General features: G+C 36.1%; 1 protein-coding gene across 1 annotated transcript in view; it reads right to left on the bottom strand.

Moving 5' to 3' along the window:
• Positions 1-8,314: 8,314 nt before the first annotated feature.
• The window catches only part of LOC115222828 (KAT8 regulatory NSL complex subunit 3), a 34,651-nt gene continuing 15,125 nt past the window's right edge, over positions 8,315-27,840 (bottom strand). Inside the window, exons 11-14 of the mRNA XM_029793144.2 lie at positions 26,830-27,051; positions 25,913-26,095; positions 12,316-12,475; positions 8,315-11,103 (exon numbers count right to left, since the gene is read on the bottom strand). Coding sequence (XP_029649004.1) covers positions 9,470-11,103; positions 12,316-12,475; positions 25,913-26,095; positions 26,830-27,051 — 2,199 coding nt within the window. The 3' untranslated portion in view covers positions 8,315-9,469. The remainder of the gene's footprint in view (positions 11,104-12,315; positions 12,476-25,912; positions 26,096-26,829; positions 27,052-27,840) is intronic.

Raw genomic sequence — 27,840 nt, 5'->3', positions numbered from 1 at the left:
ACTTTGTTTATTAAGTTTGTTCCTGTTATTTCTTTAACAAACGAAAAATAAACTGAGTCAGAAGGAAAAAAAAAAAAAAAAAACAAAAAAACAGAATAAGTAAAACAAAAAAAAAACAACCAGAATAAAATAAACAACTAAATAAATAAATGTATCTTCTGTTCCACCCAAATTTCTTAGCCTTTTTCTTTTTTTAATAAGATTTACGATTCATGATTTATGATTTACTTAGACACTCACCACCACCACCACCATCACCGCCACCGCCACCACTACCACTATCACTACTTCCGCCACGGCCACCGCTACTACCACCACCAATTTCATGGTTGTGTTTCAAGACAGAGTACAACAAACATATATTTAATCTTGATATCACACACGCGCACAGACACACAATACATTCATAGAACCACGCATAAGCATGTATACACACACACACACACACACACCACACACATGTGCACACACACTTAGACCCACACTTACATGTAGGCATATCACAAACACACACTTCACATATAGACAAACATGCACTAACATTCACACATACACACACACACACACACACCACACACACACACACACAGGGTGGGCCAAAAGTCACGCACCAAAACATATTTTATTTATAAAGTGTTGCTTTTGAAATGTGCAATATATACATATATTGAATTTTAATCTCAGTGCGTGACTTTTGGCCCGCTCCTACATATATATATATATATATATATATATAATATATATATATATATATATATATATATGTATGTATATACATATACATACCCACACACATATACACACACATTTGTATCCACATGGCTCACACACACACACACAGCAACAACATATTCACACACACTCACATGCATTCACATATATTTACAGACATACACATACATTCACATATACATTAATATACCAATATATTCTTACACATTCACACACACACACATTCAAACACACACACACATATTCAAACACACACACACATATATTCAAACACACACACATATTCAAACACACACACTAACATATTCAAACACACACACTAACATATTCAAACACACACACATATATTCAAACACACACACATACATTCAAACACACACACACATATATTCAAACACACACACACATATATTCAAATATACACACTAACATATTCAAACACACACACTAACATATTCAAACACACACACTAACATATTCAAACACACGCACACATATTCAAACACACACACATACATATTCAAACACACACACTAACATATTCAAACACACACACTAACATATTCAAACACATCACACACTATTTTATCTGATGATTCATTTTACACTATGTAGTCTGACCAGTTTTGCTGTTACACCAGGAGCTCACAGTCCCATCTCTTCTCTCTCTCTCTCTCTCTCTCTCTCTCTCCACCCCTTTTAGCCTGTTCCTCAATCAACGTGCTAATTCACAGTACAGAATGCATCACTTGCTAATCGTTGCACATCAAAATATGTATGCACATGCATGTGTGCAGGCACAATGCATGCTTGTCTATTTAATGAAAATGGCTCCAGCAAGGGCATATTACCACCACCACCATACCACTACCACTACCACTACCACCACCTTCATCAACATCACCACCACCACCATCAACATCACCACCACCACCACCACCACCATCACCACCACCACCATCACCATCAACATCACCACCACCACCACCACCACCACCACCACCATCAACATCACCACCACCACCACCACCACCACCATCGCCACCACCACCACCATCATTGTTGTCATCATCACCTTAACCTCCATTTTTTCCTTGCTTGCATAATAGTTCAGGACAGAATTTACTGAAGCAGATTTTCTAAAGCCAGATGCCCTTTCAGTGACCCCAAAACATTTCCCTGTTTCCAAGGAAGGAAAGGTTATATTTTCCCCATGGCCAGATATGTTTATTTTTTTCTCACAGAAGATTCGGAACAAACAACACCACTTGTATGACAGTGACGCTCATTTACAATTGTCATGTACGCATGAACACACACACACCATGTATACATGCATGAATGAATATATATACAAGCATACATATAATAATCGTTTCTACTGGAAGCACAAGGCCCCAAATTTGGGTGAAGGGGTTAAGTCGATTACATCGACCGTAGTGCGTAACTGGTACCTATTTAATCAATCTCAAAAGGATGAAAGGCAAAGTCAACCTCAGAACGTAGCAATGGGCAAAATACTGCTAAGCACTTCATTCAGCGTGCTACCAATTCTGCCAGCTCACCACCTTAATATTAATAATAATAGTAATGATGAAGATGATGATGATGATAAATACTTGGGCAGTATCATTATATATACTCTTTTACTTGTTTCAGTCATTTGACTGCGGCCATGCTGGAGCACCACCTTTAGTCGAGCAAATCGACCCCAGGACTTATTCTTTTGTAAGCCCAGTACTTATTCTATCGATCTCTTTTGCCGAACCGCTAAGTGACGGGGACGTAAACACACCAGCATCGGTTGTCAAGCAATGCTAGGGAGACAAACACAGACACACAAACACACACACACATACATATATATATATATATACATATACACAAGAGGCTTCTTTCAGTTTCCGTCTACCAAATCCACTCACAAGGCATTGGTCAGCCCAAGGCTATAGTAGAAGACGCTTTTGCCCAAGGTGCCACGCAGTGGGACTGAACCCGGAACCATGCGGTTGGTTAGCAAGCTACTTACCACACAGCCACTCCTGATTCTTTTACTTGTTTGTCATTTTGACTGTGGCCATGCTGGAGCATGGCCTTGAAGAATTTTAGTCAAATGAATCGACTCCAGTACTTGATTTTTTAAAACTTGGTACTTATTCTATTGGTCTCTTTAGCCAAACTGCTAAGTTACAGGGACATAAACACACCAACACCAGTTGTCAAGCAGTGGGGGAGGGCAGGAACCAATACAGACAACACACACACACACACACACATGCATATATATGGCTTAATGGTTAGTGTGTTGCACTAACAATGTAGCGACCACAATTTCAATTCCTAGACCAGGTGGTGGATTGTGTTCTTGAGCAAAACACTTCATCTCAGTTTTCTCTGCTACTGCTTCAATGCCTGACACATGGTACACCATGCACTTATTTAGGCAACGTCAATTTGATGGAGAGAGTGAACTAATGTGTGGCACGAACATTTGATCACTATAAACAAATCATTTGTGAAGGTTGTTCAGCAAATGCTTAACGCTCATACATAATCTTTAAGGGGAAAGTCCATCATATATATATATATATATATACAGCAGGCTTCTTTCAGTTTCCATCTACCGAATCCACTCACAAGGTTTTGGTTGGCTCAAGGTTATAGCAGAAGATACTTGCCCAAGTGACATGCTGGGGAAGTGAACCCAGAACTATGTGGTTAGGAAGCAAGCTTCTTACCATACAGCCATGCCTATATATATATATATATATCCGTTATCTAGGTTTTTCATTTTTCAGATGTTCTTCCTAGAGGTAAGACAAATTTTTTTCATATTTGTTGCACACACGTCTTTGCTAGTATATACGCAGTGAAGCTATACAATAGCGTCGTATTTATTACGTTCGCTATTTTTCAGTAGATATCGGTGCTTCGTTGTACCATTTATTTACTTTTATGTATATATATATATATATGATGGCTGCCCTCTTGTTATCGAGTATGGTCATTGTTCGAAGCTTAACTGTTATTGGTGCTGTGATCGAATGTGACTTTTTTGCCCATATGTATATATATATATATACATACATATATATATATATATATATATATATATATATATTATTCACAATTTATCTTTATTATATATATATATATTATTCACAATTTATATCTTTATATATATATATATATATTATTCACAATTATATCTTTAATATATATATATATATATTATTCACAATTATATCTTTATATTTATATATATATTATTCACAATTTATATCTTTATATTTATATATATATATTATTCACAATTTATATCTTTATATATATATATATATTATTCACAATTTATATCTTTATATATATATATATATATTATTCACAATTTATATCTTTATATATATATATATATATTATTCACAATTTATATCTTTATATATATATATATATATTATTCACAATTTATATCTTTATTTATATATATATTATTCACAATTTATATCTTTATATTTATATATATATTATTCACAATTTATATCTTATATATATATATATATATATATTCACAATTATATCTTTATATATATAATATATATATTATTCACAATTTATATCTTTATATTTATATATATATATTATTCACAATTTATATCTTTATATATATATATATATATTATTCACAATTTATATCTTTATATATATATATATATATTATTCACAATTTATATCTTTATATATATATATTATTCACATTTATATCTTATATTTATATATATATTATTCACAATTTATATCTTTATATTATATATATATATTATTCACAATTTATATCTGTATATTTATATATATATATTATTCACAATTTATATCTGTATATTTATATAAAATGCACTCAGAAACTGGGAGTTCCTGAGTCAATCTGGAACTTTGCCAATTATTAATAAAAGAATATACACATACTCATGTTTTGAGTTCATTTTCCTGTTTGCGTCACAAAACTTTGTGTATTGGGAGCCATTTGGTGATTCACTGAACTGTTACCCAGAATCTTACAATTTCACGTAAGCTAAGCTTCGAGTAACAATGGGATGAATCACAAACAGATTCACAATAAATGAAAGTTCTGGACCATGTACTGAGTGTTGCTCTGTTTTGTTTGTAAATATAAACATGAGTGTGCACATATATCTTTTACCAGTGTATATCAATGAGATATGTATATGAAGGGGTGCTGCAAAGTTCCTGGCTTTAAGGGGACCAGAAAAGTCTTAGTTGGAGGCTTTTTCTTTTACAGGGCTTAGAAAAACTGAAGGACTGCTGCAATAAGTGTGTGAATCTGAGAGGGGAAATATGTTGAATAAAATCCTAATTAACTGATCCTCCTGTATTTTCTCTTACCCAAAACCAGGAATTTTTCAGCACCACCTATATATATATATATATATATAAACGATATTCTTTTTCTTTCTTCTTTTAACTGAACACACACATATATATATATATATATACATATATATATATATGTTCAAAATGTGACCGCGTGTGTACCATTGGCGATTTTTTTTCCTGCCTTCCCTTCTCTGGATCTTTCCTTCTCCTATGTTTCCGACGAAGAGCTCCGCTCGAAACGTTAAACCCTCCTTCTTCCCTTCCTTCCTGAGCGTCCAATAATACTATATTTGTTCCACGTCCTCGCGTTGTTGTTGTTTTTTTGTGCTTTCTTGTTTGGATTAACTATATATATATATAACGGGAAGCTTTATGAAAATAAACAAAAGACGAAGGCAGGTGGAAAACAAACGAACAATTGTATTAGTATGGCGCTCAGGAAATATAAATAAAACAAGTCTTTAACGTTTCGAGCCTACGCTCTTCAACAGAAAGATACACAGAGAGAGAAAAACACAGAAAGAAGGAGAGAAAAAAAATGCGTGCAGTAGCTAACGAATCAACATGGCGATCTGATTTCGGCCAGAGGTCAAAGATCAAACATGAGACGCGAGAGCGAAATAAGGGGAGATAATAGGGTTGATAAAAGGGTTGAGGAACCAGCTAAAAGTGCGTGGGAGGGGTCTGGATGTGTGTATGTATAGGGTTGGTGTATGTATTAGTATGTATAAGGGTGTGTGTGTATTATTGAACTAATATGGTATTGATAAATTAATGGATAAGTTATTGAACTAATATTATGTTTCACTGATAGATTATTGAACTGACAGGTTATAGAACTGATAAATTATCAAACTGGTAAATCATAGAACTGATTGGTTATTGTGGTATACATTATTAAATTGATAGGTTATAGAACTGATATTGTATTGATAAATTAATGAATTGGTTATTGATCTAATAGACTGCTATACTGATAGATTATTGAACTGACAGGTTATAGAAGTAGTAGATCATAACACTGATTGATTATTAAGCTATTCATTATTAAATTGATAAATAACAGAAGTTATTTATCATATATATGTTAAGTAAAATGAGACAACGAAGCCAAGGCTGTGTGGGATTTTCAGGACATTTATAAATAGAAAGTTAGTCTTATATTTATAAAGAGGAAGTTAGACTTTCTCTTTATAAATGTCCTGAAAATCCCACACAGCCTTGGCTTCGTTGCCTCATTTTATTTAACATATATATGTGTATGTGCGTATATATATATATATATATATATATATGTATATATATATATATATATATACGCACATACACATATATATGTTAAATAAAATGAGGCAACGAAGCCAAGGCTGTGTGGGATTTTCAGGACATTTATAAAGAGAAAGTCTAACTTCCTCTTTATAAATATAAGACTAACTTTCTATTATAAATGTCCTGAAAATCCCACACAGCCTTGGCTTCGTTGTCTCATTTTACTTAACATATATATGATAAATAACTTCTGTTATTTATCAATTTAATAATGAATAGCTTAATAATCAATCAGTGTTATGATCTACTACTTCTATAACCTGTCAGTTCAATAATCTATCAGTATAGCAGTCTATTAGATCAATAACCAATTCATTAATTTATCAATACAATATCAGTTCTATAACCTATCAATTTAATAATGTATACCACAATAACCAATCAGTTCTATGATTTACCAGTTTGATAATTTATCAGTTCTATAACCTGTCAGTTCAATAATCTATCAGTGAAACATAATATTAGTTCAATAACTTATCCATTAATTTATCAATACCATATTAGTTCAATAATCTATCAGTTTAATAATGTATAGCACAATAATCAGTTAGTGCTATAATCTACCAGTATGATAATTTATTAGTTCTATAACCTATTAGTATAATGTTTTATTGGTTCAATAACCAATCAGTTCATCAGTACAATAATTTATTCATTCACTAATCAATCAGTACAGTACAATAATTTATCCATTCTATAATCTATCAATTCTATAAATTATCAGTTCAATAACCTGTGTTTTGTAATCTACCAGTTCAATAACCTATCTGTTCAGTAATCTATCAGATCAATAACCTATCTGTTCTATAATCTATCAGATCAATAACTTATCTGTTCTATAATCTGTCAATCTAAACAGTGTTTGAAAAGAAGACTGAATGATCATGGTTTCATGACTGCAACACTTTTGGTCACAGATCTGTTGGATGAAATTTGACCTAGGGCTAAACAGTAACAAATTATTGTGGTGGTGGTGGTGATGGTAATGTTGGATGTTTGGTAATGTACCAAACCAGGGCAGCAGTGGATGCCAGAACCGTCGGAACATCAAGCTGGATGTCTTGCTCCAGCTCTTTGCATTCTAGGTTCAAATCCCGACATGGTTTACTTGGTTCTTAGACCTAACCTCTCACCTGGATGACAACAACAGCAACATCACCACTTGCCAGTAAAAAATAGCATCAAATCTCACTCTACTATCTTTAAAAAAAGGAGCAGGGGAGTGAGGTATGGACACATTTAATAGTATAGTCTAAGACGGTGCTTTTCAAACTTTTTGCTGCAGTGGAACCCCAAGGAAACATTCCACTGGCTCGAGGAACCCCTGTGCAATAATTTAATAGTCTTATGCACACATATCTGCACAGGAGAATTAAAAATTACTGCCGATTTTAGCAATTTTGTAACTTCTTGTGGAACCCCTGGACTGTACTGGCGGAACCTTAAGGTTCCGCGGAACCCTGGTTGAAAACCACTGGTCTAAGACATAGTATGGCTGAATAAAAGAAAGGATAGCCACAGCTGGAATGTCAGGTTACCTACCTAGAGCTAACCAACAACAATTTTTATACAAACTCCCATGCATAAAGATGATGGTGATGATGATGGTGACGATGATGGTGATGGTGATGATGGTGGTGGTGGGGATGGTGGTGGTGGTGAATATGGAGGTGATGATGATGATGATAATGATGGTTGTGATGATGATTTTGATTGTGATGATGATGCTAATTGTGATGATGATGATAGTTGCGATGACAATGATGATGGTGATGATAAAAATTGCAAGGACAATAAATGTGATACCTAAAAAAAAAAATAGAAAAGAAAAGCAAAAAAAAACAAACAAACAAAAACAAACTCAAAAGAGTATGAAATAGAATGGTTTCCATTTCTATATTTTATTGTAGAATTGGTTTGGTTACGAGAGTGTTCGGCTACACGGACTGAGGGAAGTTTGCATTGATCAGGAGACCAGACCGGTCAAGTGTATTATGCCCTTAAATGACAAGCCAAGCCACCACAGCTCACAGGAGACTACTTATAAAAAGACAGAGGCTAAATCATGCTGGCGGTGCACCAGCATGGCCACATAAGAGGATAACGATTAATGTTGTACATTAAAGCACATGGCTGAAGCGAGAGAGAGAGAGTGTGTGTGTGTGTGTGTGTTGGAGTAGAGGGTATGAAATTCATTCGTTCACATATTGCTGGAAAAAATACAGACATTGGTTTCTTTTTGTTCTTTTACTTGTTTTGTTCATTGGACTGTGGCCATGCTGGAGCATGGCACTCTGTGGAAAGGGTGTTTTTGTTTTTTGCTTTTTAGTCAAGCAAATTGATCTCAGCATTTGTTGTTTTTCTTGTTTTTATTTTGCTTTTTTTTTTTTTGTAAAGTCTGGTGCTTATTACGTTGATATCCTTTTGCTGAACCGCTATGAGGACATAAACAAAGCTATACAGGTTATCAAGCAAGAAGACACAAACAAGCATGCACACACACATTAATACACACATATATAGATTGTATGTATGCGTGTGTGTTTGTATGTGTGCTTGTGTGTATGTATGGCTTTGCCATTAAGAAGTTCTTGCAACTATGTGACTTTGGGTTCAGCCCCATGGTATGGCATCTGGACAAATATCTTCTCTAACTGAGAACTGGTCAGTGCCTTGTTTAGTGAATTTGGTAGATGAGTTTCTGCAGATTCAACCAACCAAATCCATTCACAAGGATTTGGTTAGTCCAGCAGGGCCTTATAGTCAAAGACATTTATCCAAGAAGACACTTTCTATGCAGTAGGATTGAACCTGAAACTAGATGGTTCTAAAATGAACTTCTTAACTATACAATAACACACATGCATCAATACATATACAGATACATTGTTAGAAAAAAAATCTCCCATCACTCTAGTTTGGGATTAACTGAAGAACTGAGATCAAAAGGACTTCATTCCACCCCCCACTTCCGGTCTTCAAGGCACATGATAAAAATCGGAAATAAAACAGAAGTTCAAAGATCATATTGTTTTGGTGTTTTGATTCTGCGAGTTCTTGTGGCAGCTACTGTAGATGACAAGACTGTTTTGGGTGTGGCTTTGTAAGATACAATGTTTGCTCTTGGTAAACCAATGCCAGTTCGTGAAGTAAGAGGATCGGTTAGAGAAGAAGAGTCTGAAGCAATGGTGGCTAGGGTTCCTACTGATGTTACCACTGTGGTGTTTGGGGAGGTGACTTGTTTCACTGGCTGACCTATGGCCACAGAGGATTTGATACTGCTGGAACTCATAAATGATGGCTGACCAGTTTGGACTGAAGTGCCAGCAACTTCAACAGTTCTGGTTTTAACAGATTCTAAGAGAGAAGAAACTCGCCCGAGCGGTTCGGATTTGGTTACTAAATATTCACCAACTGCATCGGACATCAACGATGTCTTAATGTTGCCAGTTGATGATGCACCTGAAGAGAGCATTGATGAAGACATGGGCAGAATAGAAGAAACTGCTGTTGTAGAAGTAAGGGAAGTGGAGTTGGTGGACTTGGCTATAGTTGTGATACCAGAAAGATTGTGAGAAGAAATGCTCCCACCGGCAGTCGTTAAATTGCCTCTGTTCAATGAAATATGAAGCGTTGTTTGTTTGCCGCTGGCAGATTCAGACAAAGCTTGTAGCTTGCCTAAGTCTAGTTGGGAATTGCACAGGATTTTTGCCTGGGTGATTGTTGGAGTGCCTGTGCTTTTAGTCAAAACTGCAGTGGTTAAAGGAAAGTCATGGAACTGTAGCTTCTGTATGGCCTGTACCTTCTCTTGGTCTGGTGGGTTTATTTTAATGCCAGATGTGTTGCTGTTGTTGTTGCTGATTTGTTGAACAGATGTGAGTCCCGAGTTAGAATTGGCAGCTTTAGGTTTACCACTGGCTGTGGTTATTGGCTGACCAAGACTTAAAGTGGGACAGGTTGAAGTCTGACTAGCGCTGCTGCTGCTGCTGCTACTGCTTCCCTTTGCAGAGCAGACAGTGATTGATATTGGACTGCAGCTTGACTTAGCTATGGAGGTGAGAAGTTGCTGAATTTGTGGAGAAGAAGCAGCTGTGGTGATATGGACAGTGGTACCACGTGGACCAGTGTGCGAAACTGTGTAGATGGAACCCAAACCAGTGGGTAGGCTGATGTGCGAAGAGCTTGCTTGAGGAAGTTTAGTAAACAACTGTGCAGAAACTGGTTTGTTCAAAGAACTGCTATGCTTCTGCTCAGATAAAATTGATGAGGTCATGGGAGAAGCTGTAGAGACGATGCTTAAGTTTTGAGCTTCAGGTTTGGTGACTACTAAAGCTGTCTTTGGTTTTGTATCTAACTCACCGCCACTAGTTAAAGACTGTAGCTTGGAGTTAGTGAGGTAGCTTGCACTAGAAGGAGGACACTGTAAGAGACCGCTGAGCTCAGGAGCGCTGGAAACAACTGGAAGAAGAGTAGCAGGAGATGGTGAAGACGATGATACCGAAGGTGACCCAGCTGTAGACTTGAAAGTGGTCAAAGGTGGAGATGATGGGGATCCGTCTGCCAAGCGAAATATTCTCTTCTTGGTGTTTGAATCAAAAGCCAGTGAAACTGATGCCTGACGTTTCCGATGTGTCTGTCGACGTGCCACAACTATTGAGGAATAAAATAACATCAGAATCACAAAGCAAAGATTATTACAGTAATTCAACTGCTATCATGGCAAATATTTCATCATACCAAGGAGAAGCAGGAAAGTAACTTACAATTAATAAACTCCTCCACCTGTTGTTGAATCTTTTAATGCCCAGAGGTACATCTCTACATCTGTTACTTAGTTATATAATACAGGCAACTACACACGCACCTACATCAGTTGTTGAATTATTTAATACATACAGGTAGACCCACCAACATCAATTATTCAATACCTACAGGTAGACCCCACAAACATCAATTATTCAATACCTACAAATAAAGACATCTAGCTATTTAATATACACACACCTAAATTTGTATTTAATCAGTGACACACCTACATCTGTTGCTGAGTAACTTAATTCAGATACATCTACCATCCAACCATTACAGCATGGAAGGTGGACATTAAAAGATGATGATATACACCTACTGCTCAATAATTTAACAGGGACACATACTTATTTAATACACAGACATATCTGCTCAATTACACTGTGTAACAAAATTTTATTTATTTTTGTTTTTGGCTTTTAATTGCTGTTTCCTATTTGCTTCTATCAAGAAATGAAAGGAAATGACTACTACTGCCTTCAAACTTTGCTTTTCTGACCTGGGCGTCAATGTTTTAAAACTGACCTATTTTCCATTACATTTCTGACAGATTCAGCTCTGAGTTACTGAAGCGGAAATATTGTTATAGCAAATATTCTGCGCAATACCACAAATTTACTTGTCAGTTGCTTGACCGTAACCAACTGAGCAGTGGCTGACAGTATGTGCATCTCTGATCATGAACAGGAATAGAGGGGAAGGGGCATCATAGCCAAGTGTTCAGAGGGATTCTTTGGGGTTTGAATAAGTGTAACAAAGGCAAAGTTTGAGGTAAATATTAGCCATTTTTCATACTTTCTAGGGGTAAGCAAATAGGAAATAACAGTTGCTACCCAAGGGCAAAAATCACATTATACAGTGTTATATATGAGACTAGATTCATCATTATCATCATTTTTGGTTTTGAAGATGACTTAAATTTCAGTAGAGACAAAACAAACACAAATCCAAACAATTTATTTCGTAATTTTATACTTTATAAATATTTATTTGCAGGATTTGTATTCTTCTGTCCATATCAGTGAGGGCTAGCTAGAAATTTTAAGGGCTCACCTTGAGTCTTAGCAGGTGAATGTGGCTCAGCTATGCTCCCATCTGAAGACTCATCTCCTAATTTTGACTCTGCACTGTCTGATAGTTGTGGAGTCTGACGCATCACCTTCAATAACCGAGACACAGTCGCTCCCTTCGAAGCAGGTATAAATTTGGAATTCTGAAACAAACAAAAACGAAGGAATTATATGTAAATGCTGAGCCATAATAGGTTTGCTAAAATTTGCTTCTACAGTAAAAAAAAAAAAACAACAAAAAATCCCCAAAGAGTCTGAAAAACTTAATGAAACACACATACCTTTTATACATTAAAAGCACTGGAAAGTCATTTAGAGAAAACAAAACAAAAAAAACAAAAGCATATATTTCAATTAATGAACAAATTTGTTTTTATTTTCTAACTCATCAGTTCATTTAAATGGAAGGCAAGAAGGGGGGAAAAAAATTAAATTGTGTGAACAGAAAATTGTAGACAGGAAAGTTTTAAAATTAAAATGCCATTATAATAGAAAATGAATATTCATGGTAATCCTTTTGTCATAAAATTTTTCATGAATAGGAACCTTCATGTTTATGCTTTTTCCTTTTACTTGTTTGTTATTGGACTGCGATCATACTGGAGCACTGCCATGAATAGCTATCATTTTATGCCCCAGTTATTATTATTTTTTCCCATTGGCAGAGGTTGGAAAGCTTTTCTGAGGTAGTGGTTTACACCCAGCTGTTCCTTCCTACCATCAATTCTTTTAGTTGCCTCTTACAACATAGAGCAATGTAGTGAAACCAGAATATACACTCACTCACACACACACACGTGTGTGTGTGTGTAATCATTTGACTGTGGCCATGCAGGGGCACCACCTTGAAGGGTTTAGCCAAACAAATCAACCCTAATACTTATATTTTTATGCCTGGTAATTATTCTATCAGTCTCTTTTGCTGAACAACTAAGTCACAGGGGATGCAAACAAACTATCACCCATTGTCAAGCAAAAATATTTCTCCCAGCATTCACTATTTTCTTCTCGTTCTGGTCTCACAACACTCCATGTTTGTTTTCGTTCAGTTTCCTTGTATATTTCCAATGTCCTGTTTTTGTTCCCAACTTTGACCCTCCATGGATCCAAAATTTCATTTTGGAATTAATGGCAGCAACTGTTTTCGAAGACTTATATTGTTGTTGAATGCTCGAAATGAGGACTAAATAGACAGCTGACAACTGATGAAGGGTCATTCTGTGTTACTTGTCCTGTTTCCCATTTTTTCTCGTTTGCATAAATTTGTTTGTTTTCGTACTTCAAGTTGTTTACACAGTTGGTAACGTCCTGCACCCATATACACACACACACACACATATATACAGACACACACACACATACATGTGTGTGTGTGTGTATATATATAGATATATATACATGCATATAAATATACATATATGAGGCTGCTGTCCTCCATCCCAGGGTCTCATGGGCCCACACCTCCCACACCCTCAGAGATGGCACACTGAAAGGTAAGTCTGGTGAGATTGTTGAAATGCTTGAACGGAGGTGTGTAGATTTGTGCTGCATCCAAGAAGTAAGGTGGAGAGGAAGTTCTGCTAGGTTCCTCACAGGCAAAGAACATAGGTATAAGACTTTCTGGGCAGGGAACACTGGTAGGAGGGTCAAGGGCGTGGGTATACTTCTTGCGGAGAAATGGGTTGATAAGGTAATTGAGGTAGTCAGAGTCTGTGATAGAATACTTAAGATTAGATTAGTGTTGCAACATGTGTTAGTAACCATTATCTCGACCTATGCCCCTCAGCCGGAGCTAGCTGATGAACAGAAAGACTGATTTTATGATACCCTCTTGCAGACTACCTCGTCGACAAATGACAGGGATCTTCTCTTTTTGGATGGCGACTTCAATGGGTATGTTGGACAACATGCAGGGGGCTTCCATGGCGTACATGGAGGCTATGGTTTTGGTTCCTGCAATGAGGAGGGAACCAGGCTGCTGGACTTCTATGATGCAAATGATCTTATAGTTTGTAATACTAACTTCAGGAAACTTGCCAGTCACCTAGTCACTTACTGTTCTGGTGGACACACTAGTCAAATTGACTCCATCCTTGCCAGGAAATGGGAAAGATGGCTACTTATAAATGCCAAAATCTTCCCAGGTGAAGAATGCACCCCACAACATAGATGAGTAGTTAGCAACTTAAGGATCAGGGTTAAATGGATGCCCAGGAGACAACCAGACTGAAGAAGAAGGGTCTGGAAGTTTAAGGATCCAGCGAATGGACAGAGATTTAGAGATATATTACTTGAAGCTTTTGACAAAATAGAGGGGGATATAGCATCACATGATGTAGAAGACAACTGGAGGTTTCCATGCGACAACCTGTTGAGGGCTACTGACCAGATCTGTGGATGGTGCAAAGTCCCCTCTCGACCCAAGGTAACATGGTGATGGAACAATGTAGTTGACAGGGCCATTAGGGAAAAGAAACAAGCTTAGAGGGACTGGAAGAACCCCTGATAAATACAACACACTTATACACACATATGGTTGCTCACACACACCACAAGGACAATTAAAACAACACAAACATACTCAGACACAATACACACACATAACATCCCCACCAACACAAAACATACAAGCATACACATGCACACACACAGACGCACACATACATATGCACCCTTACACACACCACAAGGACAATTAAAACAACACATACTCAGACAGAGACACACACACATAACATCCCCACCAACACAAAACACACACACATACACGCGCACACACATACACACACAACACCCTGACAAATACCAATCACACACATACACAACACCAGGACAATTATAACACAAACATACACACGCACCCATACATACATGCGAACAAACACATACTCATGTGCACACATATACACACACACCATCCTACCAAATATAAAACATACACAGACCCATTTACATGCGCCACAATAAACCCTAGCCCATACACACAAACACATGTATATACACACACATTGAGACATGCAGAGACACACATTCACACCTCTAAGACCAGTCCCAAAAAGCACTGGACCATGACAGACTAGCCCAGAAACATTGCTCTTCCTTCCCCCACCCCAACCAACCTCCCACACTGTCCCTTAAAATAGCAAACAATCCTTAGCTACACACAAAATAAAAAATGCCAGAAAGACAGGTTGGTTCCTCTTGAATTCTTTTTAAACTCTTAAATATATCTCCTTCTGTGTATATATATACTACCAAACAAACATGATTTTTATTGAACTAATACTTTTTGTTGAATATTTTCTTAAATACTTTCTTGTAAACTGTTTTTAAAATTCTCTTATTATTAAAAAAGAATGCACATTTGTATTTTAATACTTTTGTGACAACCAGTACCTAACACAAAGCTTATACAAAGCTTTACATTTTACTTTTGACAATCATTTTCTAAAAAAGTGAAACCGGTCAAGTGAATAAGCATCTTTAAAATTGCATTTTCAAACCTTCTTTCATATGTACATATATATACATAAATAAATATATACTAAGCAATAAGGGTTTAGCAACGAGTTGCCTTACCACATACCGAATTTAGAAATAGCAGTCAAAGGGTTATAGCTATTTCTTCTACTAAAAAGGGAGATCTCAGTAAAAACAGAATTTGGAAGGCAGACACAAACAGGTAAGAGAGAATGAATTGACTGCAATCTATCATACATTTTTTTAGTTATCCACGGACGTACGTTTCAAAATCAAGTTTTAAGGAAAGCATAAGAATTAGATATTAAATATTAAATAATTCTATCTTACCGAAACTAATATAAATAAATATATATGTATAAATAAATATATATATAAATAAATATAAATATAAATAAACATATAAATATATATTGACATGATTATGGAAATTGTAGTTGTGACTCATGTCAGTTCCGCCTGACTGGCTCCCGTGCTGGTGGCATGCAATAAGCACCAGTCAGGTGTGGGTTGTTGCCAGTGCCACCTGACTGGCTCCTTGTGCCAGTGACATGTAAAAAGCTGGTAGCACGCAAAAAGCACTATCCGAACGTGGCTGATGCCAGTGCCGCCTGACTGACTATCATGCCTTTGGCACATAAATAGCACCCACTACACTTGCAGAGTGGGACTGAACCCGGAAATATGTGGTGTGGAATCAAGCTTCTTACCACACAGCCATTATATATATATAAAACTATAAATTAGGGTACCTGAGAGATACCACCATATTGAAATAGCAGTCAAAACCCTGACCCTAAAACCACAAAGTGGCTTTAGGGTCAGTATGGTGGTATCTCTCAGATACCCTAATTTATAGTTTTAAATAATTATTACCTTTGTATGGTATTTATTCCCATGCTGGCTACTTGATAAGATCGATATTTAAATATTGATATTATCCTTATTTATATATATATATATAAAATGTATGTATGTATGTATGTAAAAGGCCAATTATCTTTTGAAGAGTTGAGACATGTTACAAAATCGGTCGCAATAAAAGAAACAGGTGTTTATTTCATGAGTTAAAACGCAAAATGCGAAATGAGAAAACTAATTAGACTAGATTAAACGTCAATTTTAATATTCTACATTCCCAGTTCAAATCATGAGATATTTTAAGACAAGATCAACAGAATTTGTGATTATTTTTTTTTAACCTATGATTATTAAATCCAATGATTAAAACACAGAAACTTGGAAAAAGTTTTTTTTTCTTTTGCTTTAACAAATTAAAACTTTTAAAAGGTGTGAAAAGGAGGTCAGTTACTGTGCAACTTTATCATGTATGACTGAGTGTTGGCCAGAACTTTGTAGAAGACAAGGAGTATATAGCCGACATTGAAACAGAAAGAAGAAAAAGCGGGGAAAAAAAAGCACATAGATGAATTTACAAATATACAAAAAAGTGATTGATAATTAGTTAAAAAAAAAAGTCTTGAAATGCATTTGTGAATAACCTGATAATTATTTCTGCAAATTACTGAGAGAGAGAAAATAAAATAAATAAATTATTTGGAAACATCTGGAAAAATAGTCAAATATTAATGGTAGGATTAGTAGTAGTAGTGGCAGTAGTAGTATGTGGTAATGAGAATGATAATATAAACAAAAAAAATCAATGTTAATCTAATGAAGGAAAATTGCTAGTCATTAAATCTGTTAATAGAAATTAAAAAATAAAAGAAAACAGAAAGAGAAAGAAAGCAAAAAAACACAAACTAGAAATAATTTTTATTCAATCTAATTTATACTAAAAGTACATTAATATCAAAATTTACATACTCCCCTCCACACACACACACTTGTCTATGTCTGCGCGTGAATAAAATGGACAAATTTTTTTTTGGTTACAAAAAAATGCCTTTCTTTGGTAAAGGAATGGTGTGCAATCAATTAATTGCTATTGTAACCACTGATACCTAATTTACTGACTGTTCCCTACGTGTACCAACTGACTTGAGGCACAAAACTGGATACGTTAAAGTAGATAGTTAGGTGATTTTCCCAATCGTTCGCTCAATAATGAAAAAGACAAAAAACCTAGTAAATGACTAATAGTATTCTTCTTTTCCCTAGCAAGCATGGGAGACAACTCTGGACATGTTTTGGCATTAACCTGACATCTTCAGCAAAGAACATCTTTCCTTGTACTTGCTGAATAAATAATGGTTTACTCATCCTTATCGTGGATGAATGCATTCTCACCTCAGAGAGTTAATCATTTGGGAGAGAGAGAAGGCTACTATTTTTCAGGTATTAATTTTCCACAAGGGAAGTGAAACAGCTTCAAATCCTAATCAAAAAAAATATTGTCAGGGGCTGACAACTCCTTCAACAACATCTCACCCAGAAGTGAATAAAATCACCGATGCAGCAGTCATGGGGTTCCAGGCTTGATCCCAGTGCATGGCACCTTGGGAATGTGTCATCTACTGCCATAGCCTTGGGTCAATTCAGGCCTTGTGAGTGGAATTTGGGAAACAGAAGAACAGTATAAAATCCAGTTAGATGGAAAGCATTTGTATGTCCAGCTGCGTCAAAATTTGCATGGGATTTACATTAAGGGTACGACAAATATCTGTACCTGTACTCTTAATCTAAACCTCAGCCACTTTTATATATATATATATGTGTGTGTGTGTGTGTGTGTATCTATAGTGTGAGTATTCAAATATTGGGTTAAAAGCAGTTCTATAATGTAACATTATCAATGTCACATAATGTATGTGTATTGTTAAACGCCTTTTGTCTTCCTTGGACAAAATATGGAGCCTAAAAACATTTAACAGCACATACATTAAGTATACGACACATGTATCATCATACATATCTCTTCATATACATATTTATACACACACTCATATACATACACACACACACACACGTGTGTATATATATATATATATATATATATATATATATAATCGTTCATAGGTACAGTCTAATACATATATATACATGATAAATTGTGTGTGTGTATATGTATATACATATATATATATATATGTGTGTGTGTGTGTGTGTGTGTGCAGGTATGGCTGTGTAGTAAGAAGCTTGCTTCTCAACTGCATGGTTCCAGGTTCAGTCCCACTGCATGGCACCTTGAGCAAGTATCTTCTACTATAGCCTTGAGCTGACCAAAGCCTTGGGAGCAGATTTGGTAGAAAGAAGCCTGTTGAGTATATATTATGTATATATCTATGTGGGTGTGTGTTTTTGTGTCTGTATTTGTACCCACCACCACTTAACCAGTGTTGGTGTATTCACATCCCCATAACTTAGCGGTTCGGCAAAAGAGACCAATAGAATAAGTGCTAGGCTTAAAATAAGTCCTGGGGTTGATTTATTCAATTAAAATTCTTCAAGGTAGTAGCCCAACATGGCTGCAGTCAAATGACTGAAACAATATATATATATATATATATATATATACATACATAAATACATATAGTGCTCAGCATGTGTATATGTATATAGACTGCACCTGCAACTCAAAGGGTCAACCTCAAACACTGACTGTGCCTGTGAATTATATTTAAGACACAACTGTTGTATTTGTGGAATATTCAACCACATGCACTTGTCATTCTAATATTTTGAAAGAGTCATTCTTCAGAGAAATAACGGAAGCAAATAAATGAAACTGTTTTCTGACAACACTGAATAAATATAAGATTTATATAAAAAAAACTTTTTTCCATGAAACCTCAACAAGAACAGCAACAAATAAAGCAAGAAAAACACACAAAAAAAAGGACCACATGGGGCTTTTGAGAAAAAAAAAAGATGGCTAAAAAAAATTTCACCAATTTTTGGAAGAATCAAGCTGTTGACATGTGGAAAGCAAAGGTAATTCTTGTGAACACTGTTTTAAGAAGAGAAATAAACAGAGCACAGTAAAGGTTTAGTAATTCTTACCATTATTACAATTTACAAAGAAACATTATTAACCCTTTTGTTACCACCTTTCTGTTGCAATAAACTGCTTTTGTTTCAATTAATTTTGAAGTGTAGAGCTTAGTGGTCAGGGTATTGAATTCATGATTGTAAGATTGTGGTTTCGATTCTTGGACTGGACAGTGTGTGTTCTTGAGCAAAACACTTCATTTCATGTTGCTCCAGTCCACTCAGCTGATAAAAATCTCATTTAATCCTGTGACAGGAAACCAGACCTATGAGTCTATAGAACTGTGGAAAGATCCAATTTTGAAAATAATGAAGAGGTTACTTAAATAACTCTGTCATTATTAAGCTGGGCTTTGTTTGAAGGAAGGTTTTAATTTACATCCCTTTAAAACAGGGACTTTGTATCACTGAACTAGGGGCAATCTCAGGTGGGTTGGTATTTCTGTTGCAATAAACTATTTTTGCTGCAATTTATCTTGAAAATATTGAGGAATTTAGCAAAATAAGTTTGTCATTATTTAGTTGGTGTTTGGAACATAAATTAACACAAGTAATTTAGATCACTTTAAGCCTTTTCTTACCATATTTCTGTGGAAATATTACTGCCTTTGCTTAATTAATTAATTTTGAAAATATTGAAGAATTTCATAAAATAACTTTGTCGTTATTGAGCTGGTGTTTGGGACGTAAAATAATATAGAATTTTGCAGAGTGTTTTTACTTTGGATCGTTTTAAAATTGGAAGTTTGTATCGTTAAACAAAGGGTGGTTTCATGCAGGTTGGTAGCAAAAGGGTTAAAATACTGAAACCTTGCCCCACCCACAAATTCTAATAAATCATAAAGAAAATAGAGAAAACATACACACACAGAGACAGAGTAATAGAAATCACAAAATAACATGAGTAAGATTATGAGGCTAAAAGGAGAAAGCACATGAGATTAAAAAGTGTAGAAATACAAAGTGAAAAAGCAACAATCAAATAAGTGTACAACAAAGATAAATATTCCAGAGGAAGAAAGAGAAGTAAAATACTTCAGGTGATACACTTCATAAAAGTGAAGATAAAGGAATAAGAGAGGCAAGATGTAAGAAAAAATATACAATACCAAATTTAAGATGTCTGTTTACATGGCAAGTCTGAGACAGTGTGCAGATGTGTATATACATATCTTTTTATTAATTTTTCGTCATTGGACTATGCTACCACTACACCATTTTAATGGAATTTATTTACAGCTTGGTTGAAGGAGATGTTGAAAATTAAGTGTCACACAACAATGCAGACCATGTCTGAGTCAATGATACTCAAGTAAGTATTCTGTTGGGTTCGGTTTTGCTTATTTATGTATTATTTTTTTTATGTGTTTGTCAGTTTTAGAATGGAACCACCTTAGACCAGTTACCATGTACTGTGTTGTTGTTTAGCAGCATGTTAGTCTTGATAGATCTGATCGAGCAGACCCTTGTAGATCCAAAAATTCATTGCTCAACGCATCCTTTATATACATATATATATATAAACAAAAGATAGTATGGAGTGATTTGAGGAAGAGATTTAGTACCTATTTCTAACTGCTTGATTGACTGCTAGAGTTTATCTTTGTCTCTTTCTGTCTTGTTGGCTCAGGCTATCACATACTGAACAACTGACACATCTCAACCCTGGACAGGACACCATACTTTTTACAGTATTTAGTCACTCGAAGATTTCAACAAATTCAGCACCACCATCACCATTTTCTATCTACACTTTATGCTGGCATGGGTGACCCTGCAATGGACTGGTGCTGCTCAAGGAGTGTTGTGATCTTGGTCACTGACATAGCATAGAAATCTAGTAATTAGTGTGATGAGTTCTAGGACTTGGGACAGTAATATCCAGGGTTTACCAAACAGGACCAGAGAGAGAGACAGACAAACAAACAGAGAGAAACTGAGAGAAAGAGAGCAAGCTGAGGTACGTGTACCAGAAATGCAATCCAATAAAGCACAGTGTGTGCAGCTAACTGGTATATTTGTGTAAATTTTCAATAACTTTTTGTTTAAGAAAAAACTTCATAACTAATTTCTGAAAATATAGCTATTTGTTTTATTAACATTTTTCTTTTTTACAAATTTTGTATAAATTTGAAATTGTTTAGAATAACAGAAAAGAAAAAACACAGGGAAAAAACAAAGTAAAAAACATAAATGCTGCAGTTTATGAAGGATAAAAGGGGAAAAAAATGATTGATATAAGTATTAAAGTCAGTTATTATTTGGGAATCAACACAAAAGAGAGAATACAGAAAATTTACACAATGAAATGTATTTCAGTGAATTCAGGCAATCAGACTTGAGGGGGAAATCCTTAATGCCCCAAATTAGAACATAAATAGCTGCCTTCTTAGTTATGGGAAACTCAGAGGTTTGTGTGGTTTGGATATCACACTGTAGACTTACAGTAAGGGCTCTTGGGGGATAAAAAAAAAAAGAATTCTTGTCGATGTCGCCAAGAGAAATCTCTCTTGTAACCTTGCAACAATGTGATATCACAGGCTTGCATATCACACTTTGCATGGATGAGATATCACATAACTTCTTACAGATGGCATGTCACCAATGTCACATTCTTCCTCCTTCTCATCAGTTTATATCCGTTTTCCATGCTTGCATGGGTTGAACGGTTTGGCAGGACCTGGCAAGCTGGAGAGCTGCACTAGTCTCCAAACTGTCTGTTTTGGCATGGCTTTTACAGCTGGATGCCCTTCTTAAACTTCTGAAATTATTAACATGTCTAGCAAGCAGGTATCCAGTACTGATGACAAGACCCAGAAACCATGGTCAACTGGTCCTGTCAAGCTGGAGGGGGACTGACTCACTCCCTTAGAATCCTTGCCAATGAGACATTATAGCCATTATTATAGTTTCAATGCCTATTTTTCCTTACTTGCATGGATCATTAAGGCAGATTTTCTATGGCCAGACGCCCTTCCTGTCACCAACCCTCATCTCTTTCCAAGTGAAGTAATATTTCCCCATCACCAGATGTGTTTTTGCAGCATATCTAAAATTTATAACACCGCTTGTATGACAGTGACACTCATTTACAATTATCACACAATGTCAAGACAAGGAAACATAAACTTACACACACACAATGAGCTTCTTTCAGTTTCCACCTGCCAATTCTATTAACAAGGCTTTGGTTGAGCCAGGGTTTTAGTAAAAAACACTTGCCCAAGGTGCCATGCAGTAGAACTGAACCAGAAACCATGTGGTTGGGAAGCAAACTTCTTAGCCACATCTGCATCTATGGGATAGCTATATCTTGAACAAATGAGATGCTACTGATGTGATATCCAACAATCATATATCAATGAGCTATCACAATTTTGTATATCATCCTAATGAGATACTTAACTTTGGGAGATAAAACTTCATAATGATGAATCATGACCTTGTACCGATCAGACATGGTGGAACCTCATGCATTGTATGAAAAGGATATCATATAGTCACATAACAATGATACGTAAAATAGTCCCATACCAATGTGATATTACATGGCTTTGTACCAATAGCCCCAAACCAATGAAACAACACAAAATCTTCTTTCAGTAAGATATCACACAACTTCATATATCATAGAGATATCACATAACTCCATACCAATGAAATATTACATAGATTCACACCAATGAAATATCACATAGCCCTGTACCAATGGGAAATCACATAGCTTCATACTAACTGAGATATCACACTGCTTCACACCAATGAGATATCACACTGCCTGCCTCATGCCAAACAGATATCTCATAGTCTTATACCAATGACTTATCAGAAAACTTTATACAATGAGATATCACATACATCATACTAATAGGATGCCATTAAGCTACTTACCATAGCCTTTGATAATAAAAATTAATTTTTCCAATAAGGAACCATAAATTCAATAAACTCTCTATTTTCTTCATTTGCCTCAAGGGAAACAATGATATCAGTAAAAGTGACTTCTGACATAGGTACAAAACGTATGTGGCAAAGAGAGGGAGAGGGGAATAGTTGATGAGATTATCCCCTCCACCACCACCATTGAGTGTATGACTGATACTTTATTTTATAGAACCTTGAATAATGGAAAAAATTTTTAAAAACCCTCGGAGGGATTTGAACTGAGAATGTAGATAGATCTAACTCAATATTAGCAAAAGGTGAAGAACTTGCAATTATTTGGAATTATAGGTGATTGGACTGGTTCCAATACATAACCTATCTTGAGGTCTATCTGACAGATCCCAATCATCTGCTAGAGATAGATTTTATCTATCCCTGAAAGATGGGGTAAAGTTGATGCTCCCTTATACAAAGTGAACTTTGAATTTAAAGAAACAAAATTTCAAAGTTATAAGGGACATACTCCAGTGTTTTAACCAGAAGCTGTAGAGCCAGAGTCAAAAACAATTAAGAGGTAGTTGAAGTTGGAGTCAGAGTCAGTATAGTTTTACTGACTCTGACTCACAATGTCTTTATTCTTGAACATAAACCAATTATAACATACAGGTTGACTCAAGGTACAAGAGTATTCTTTATAAGTTATGTAGACCACAATCACTTAATTACATACACAGGAGTCAGAGTCGGAGATGCTAATAGTAGAGGAGCCAGAGTCGAAGTTTCTTGTTTTGACTCTACAGCCCTAGTTTTAACAATGTAGTAAGGGACATTCAGTCTAGCACCTTAATAGGAAATATCAAGCAAGTGTTATACCAAGATCTACAATGTAAAGAACCATCCAGTAATACATCTGGGAGTAGAATTTTTCTTACCATATTCTTCAGCTAATTGCAATTCATATAAAACTGCTAGAACTGATTTTTCCTTAGCAAATAAGGACTCATGATCATCACCATCATTTTATGTCTACTCAGAGTTTATTGAAGCAAATTTTCTACGAATGGATGCCCTTCCTGTCACCAACCCTCACCTGTTTCCAAAGAGGCTGATATCTCTCCCATGACTGGACATTTTCACAGAATATTGCCAATAAATGACATTCACTTACAACCATCATGTCCCAATGTCAAGTCAAAGAGACACAAGTACTGACACACTCCCATTCACACACGCACACATATATACACAACAGGCTTCTCTCAGTTTCCGTTATCAAATCCACTTACAAGGCATTTGTCAACCCAAGGATATAATAACAGACAGTTGCTCAAAGTGTCAGACAGTGAGTTGGAAAGCAAACTTTTTAATCATGCATGCAGAACAGATCATGGTCTTTACTCTTTTTCTCTTTTACTTATTTCAGTCATTTGACTGCGGCCATGCTGGAGCACCACCTTTAGTCGAGCAAATCGACTCTAGGACTTATTCTTTGTAAGCCTAGTACTTATTCTATCGGTCTCTTTTGCCGAACCGCTAAGTTACGGAGATGTAAACACACCAGCATCGTTTGTCAAGCGATGTTGGGGGGAACAAATACAGACTCACAAACATATACACACACACATACATATATATATATATATACATATATACGACGGGCTTCTTTCAGTTTCCATCTACCAAATCCATTCACAAGGCTTTGGTCGGCCCGAGGCTATAGTAGAACCCGGAACCATGTGGTTGGTAAGGAAGCTACTTACCACACAGCCACTCCTGCGCCTATGCACAGAGAAATAAAAAATAAGTGTTTTAAATGACCTATAGAATAAAATATGATAATGAGGAGAAAAACATAAAATAGAACTGCTGCATGTATTTTACTTTTAGAAAGAAAATGGAATTATCAATGTTTTTTTTTTTGCTTTTTTAAATATTAAAAAAAAAATGTTTAACAGGTTAAAAGTTTCATTCAGTTTTCAATAATTTAAATATTCAAATTTGAAGTATCCTGCTTGTTTTTCCAGGATACTTCAAATGTTGAAGTGATATTTCTGTATCAGAGATGAAAGCTCTTTGAATTTTGTATTCTTACAACACCAAAAATCTTGCTCCTTGCATTCGCCTTTCGTCCTTAAAAGCCAAACAGCAGCGAATTGGCCACATTCCATCACGTATGCATCATCAGTCAAGGACACAGCTGACATTACAAGGTAGATGGAGGGGTAAAGCAAGCAGACTTCCTCTAAGTGATGTGTCTAACTCACCTCAGACCGAACCGAGAACTTGTTGCTGCTGTAAGACAACGCTTCCATGTTGACTGAAGAAGCAGCTTCACGAGAAACTTTGCGGCGTTTCTTTTTCTTCAGATCAATGTCTATCAGTTCGGCATTTTCCGTTTGAGATACAGATTGCGACAAAACACTGCCAAGGAACTCGGATACCTCATCCTGAAAATAAATAAGTTTTGTTATCTTTCCCTGTAATCCATTGTTTTTATGGGTGAGGCTACGAATATGTATGGCTGGGGACAACTGCATAAAGTGCCGACCTCTAATTGTGGAAGGGGTAGACCCAAGAAGACGTGGGATGAATGGTGAGAAAGGATCTTCAGATGCCAGGCCTCATTAAGAAAATGGCTAGTAGATACATAGGCAAAATTCAAACCATGTACTTGTTATTTGCTGAGGCAGGCAAAATCTGAGCAAGCTCAACAAGATGAAGCTAGCAGTATTGATGGTGGGAGGAAGGGGAGAACTGGTTAATAGTCTTATTATAAAGCGACAGTTTGAGATAGGAAATGGTCAGTAAACATGTAAGCAAAGTAATGGATGTATTAGATAACGTAATGTGCTAGACGCAGTTTATCTGAATTCAAGATTGAAGATCAGGAGTCTGCTACTGAAATGGTTGACCCTGGCCAAAGCAATTCTTGCCCAGACCATCACACAATAAACCACTGCATACCAGAGTGAGCAGTATGGTCCCATACTCAGCTGAGGTACAATAGATCTGGGTTACTGGACCTTTAAATGTGACCTACAAGGGCAATTAAACAATGCAAATGCTATAGGTCAGCAGAGCTAGACTTGACCTAGGGCTGATGAAGGAGAACAACATCAACAAGGAGGAGGAAGACGAAGAGAAAAAGAAGCAACAGCAATCATCAGAGGAGCATACTTACCAAAATGTACCTATCAACTGTGCACTGTGTGATTCCTTCTTGCTTCTTTTTGGCCCTTGAAACCCGTAAATTGTCATCTGCCCCGCCAATAACCACCAGACTGTTCTCAGCTTTCATCTTTTCTCGAAGATCTTCAATGCCATCGATATCACAAGAATTGCTATGTTGACCGATTACAAAGAGTGTTGATGTCTTGCTTTCTAAGAGTGGATCTTCAACATCCTGAAAAAAACCGAGAAAACATGATCAACAACAATAATTTTTTTTTTTAATTTTGACACAAAGCAACAATTTGAGATGGGTGGAGGGGGCAAGCCATTTGCATCAGCCTGGTGTTAAACTGGTACTTGTTTTATCTGTCCCAAGAAGATAAAACACAAAGTCGACCTCTGTGGCATTTGAACTCAGAACATAAAGCGGGGAGTTTCATCTTCCTTGTGGTACCAGAAAAAATGCCATTAAGCATTTAGTCCAATGCACGAATGATTCTGCCTGCTTAATGGTTTCTAATTTTGGCAGAAGGTTAGCAATCTTAAGGGAGGTGGCCATTGATTCCATTGACCCTAGTGTTCAACATGTATGTATGTTATCAACTCCAGAAAGATAAAAGGTAAAGTGACCACAATGGAATTTGAACCCATAACGTAAAGATCTGGAAGAAATGCTGCAAAGCATTTTGCATGACACGCTAACAACTGTACCAGCTCACCTAGGTTGCAGGAGGGAAAGGCATAAAAGAGGGGACAGAATAACAGTGATATCCCCGTTCAGATCAATCACTAATATGTTGGAAAGGAAAGGACACAGAGGATAAAGTGGTCTTAATTAGAATATGTCTGAAATGTAAGATTCAAGTTTAATTGATGGAGCAAATTGATTTATAGGTCTGCCAGTTTAGATTTGACCTGGGGTTAAACAACTACATATATCATATATCATCGAGCTGGCAGAAACGTTAGCACGCCGGGCGAAATGCGTAGCCGTATCTCGTCTGTCGTTACATTCTGAGTT

This window comes from Octopus sinensis, linkage group LG21 (genome assembly GCF_006345805.1).
Source record: "Octopus sinensis linkage group LG21, ASM634580v1, whole genome shotgun sequence".
Taxonomy (NCBI): domain Eukaryota; kingdom Metazoa; phylum Mollusca; class Cephalopoda; order Octopoda; family Octopodidae; genus Octopus; species Octopus sinensis.
This window is presented reverse-complemented; position numbering and strand designations above follow the sequence as displayed.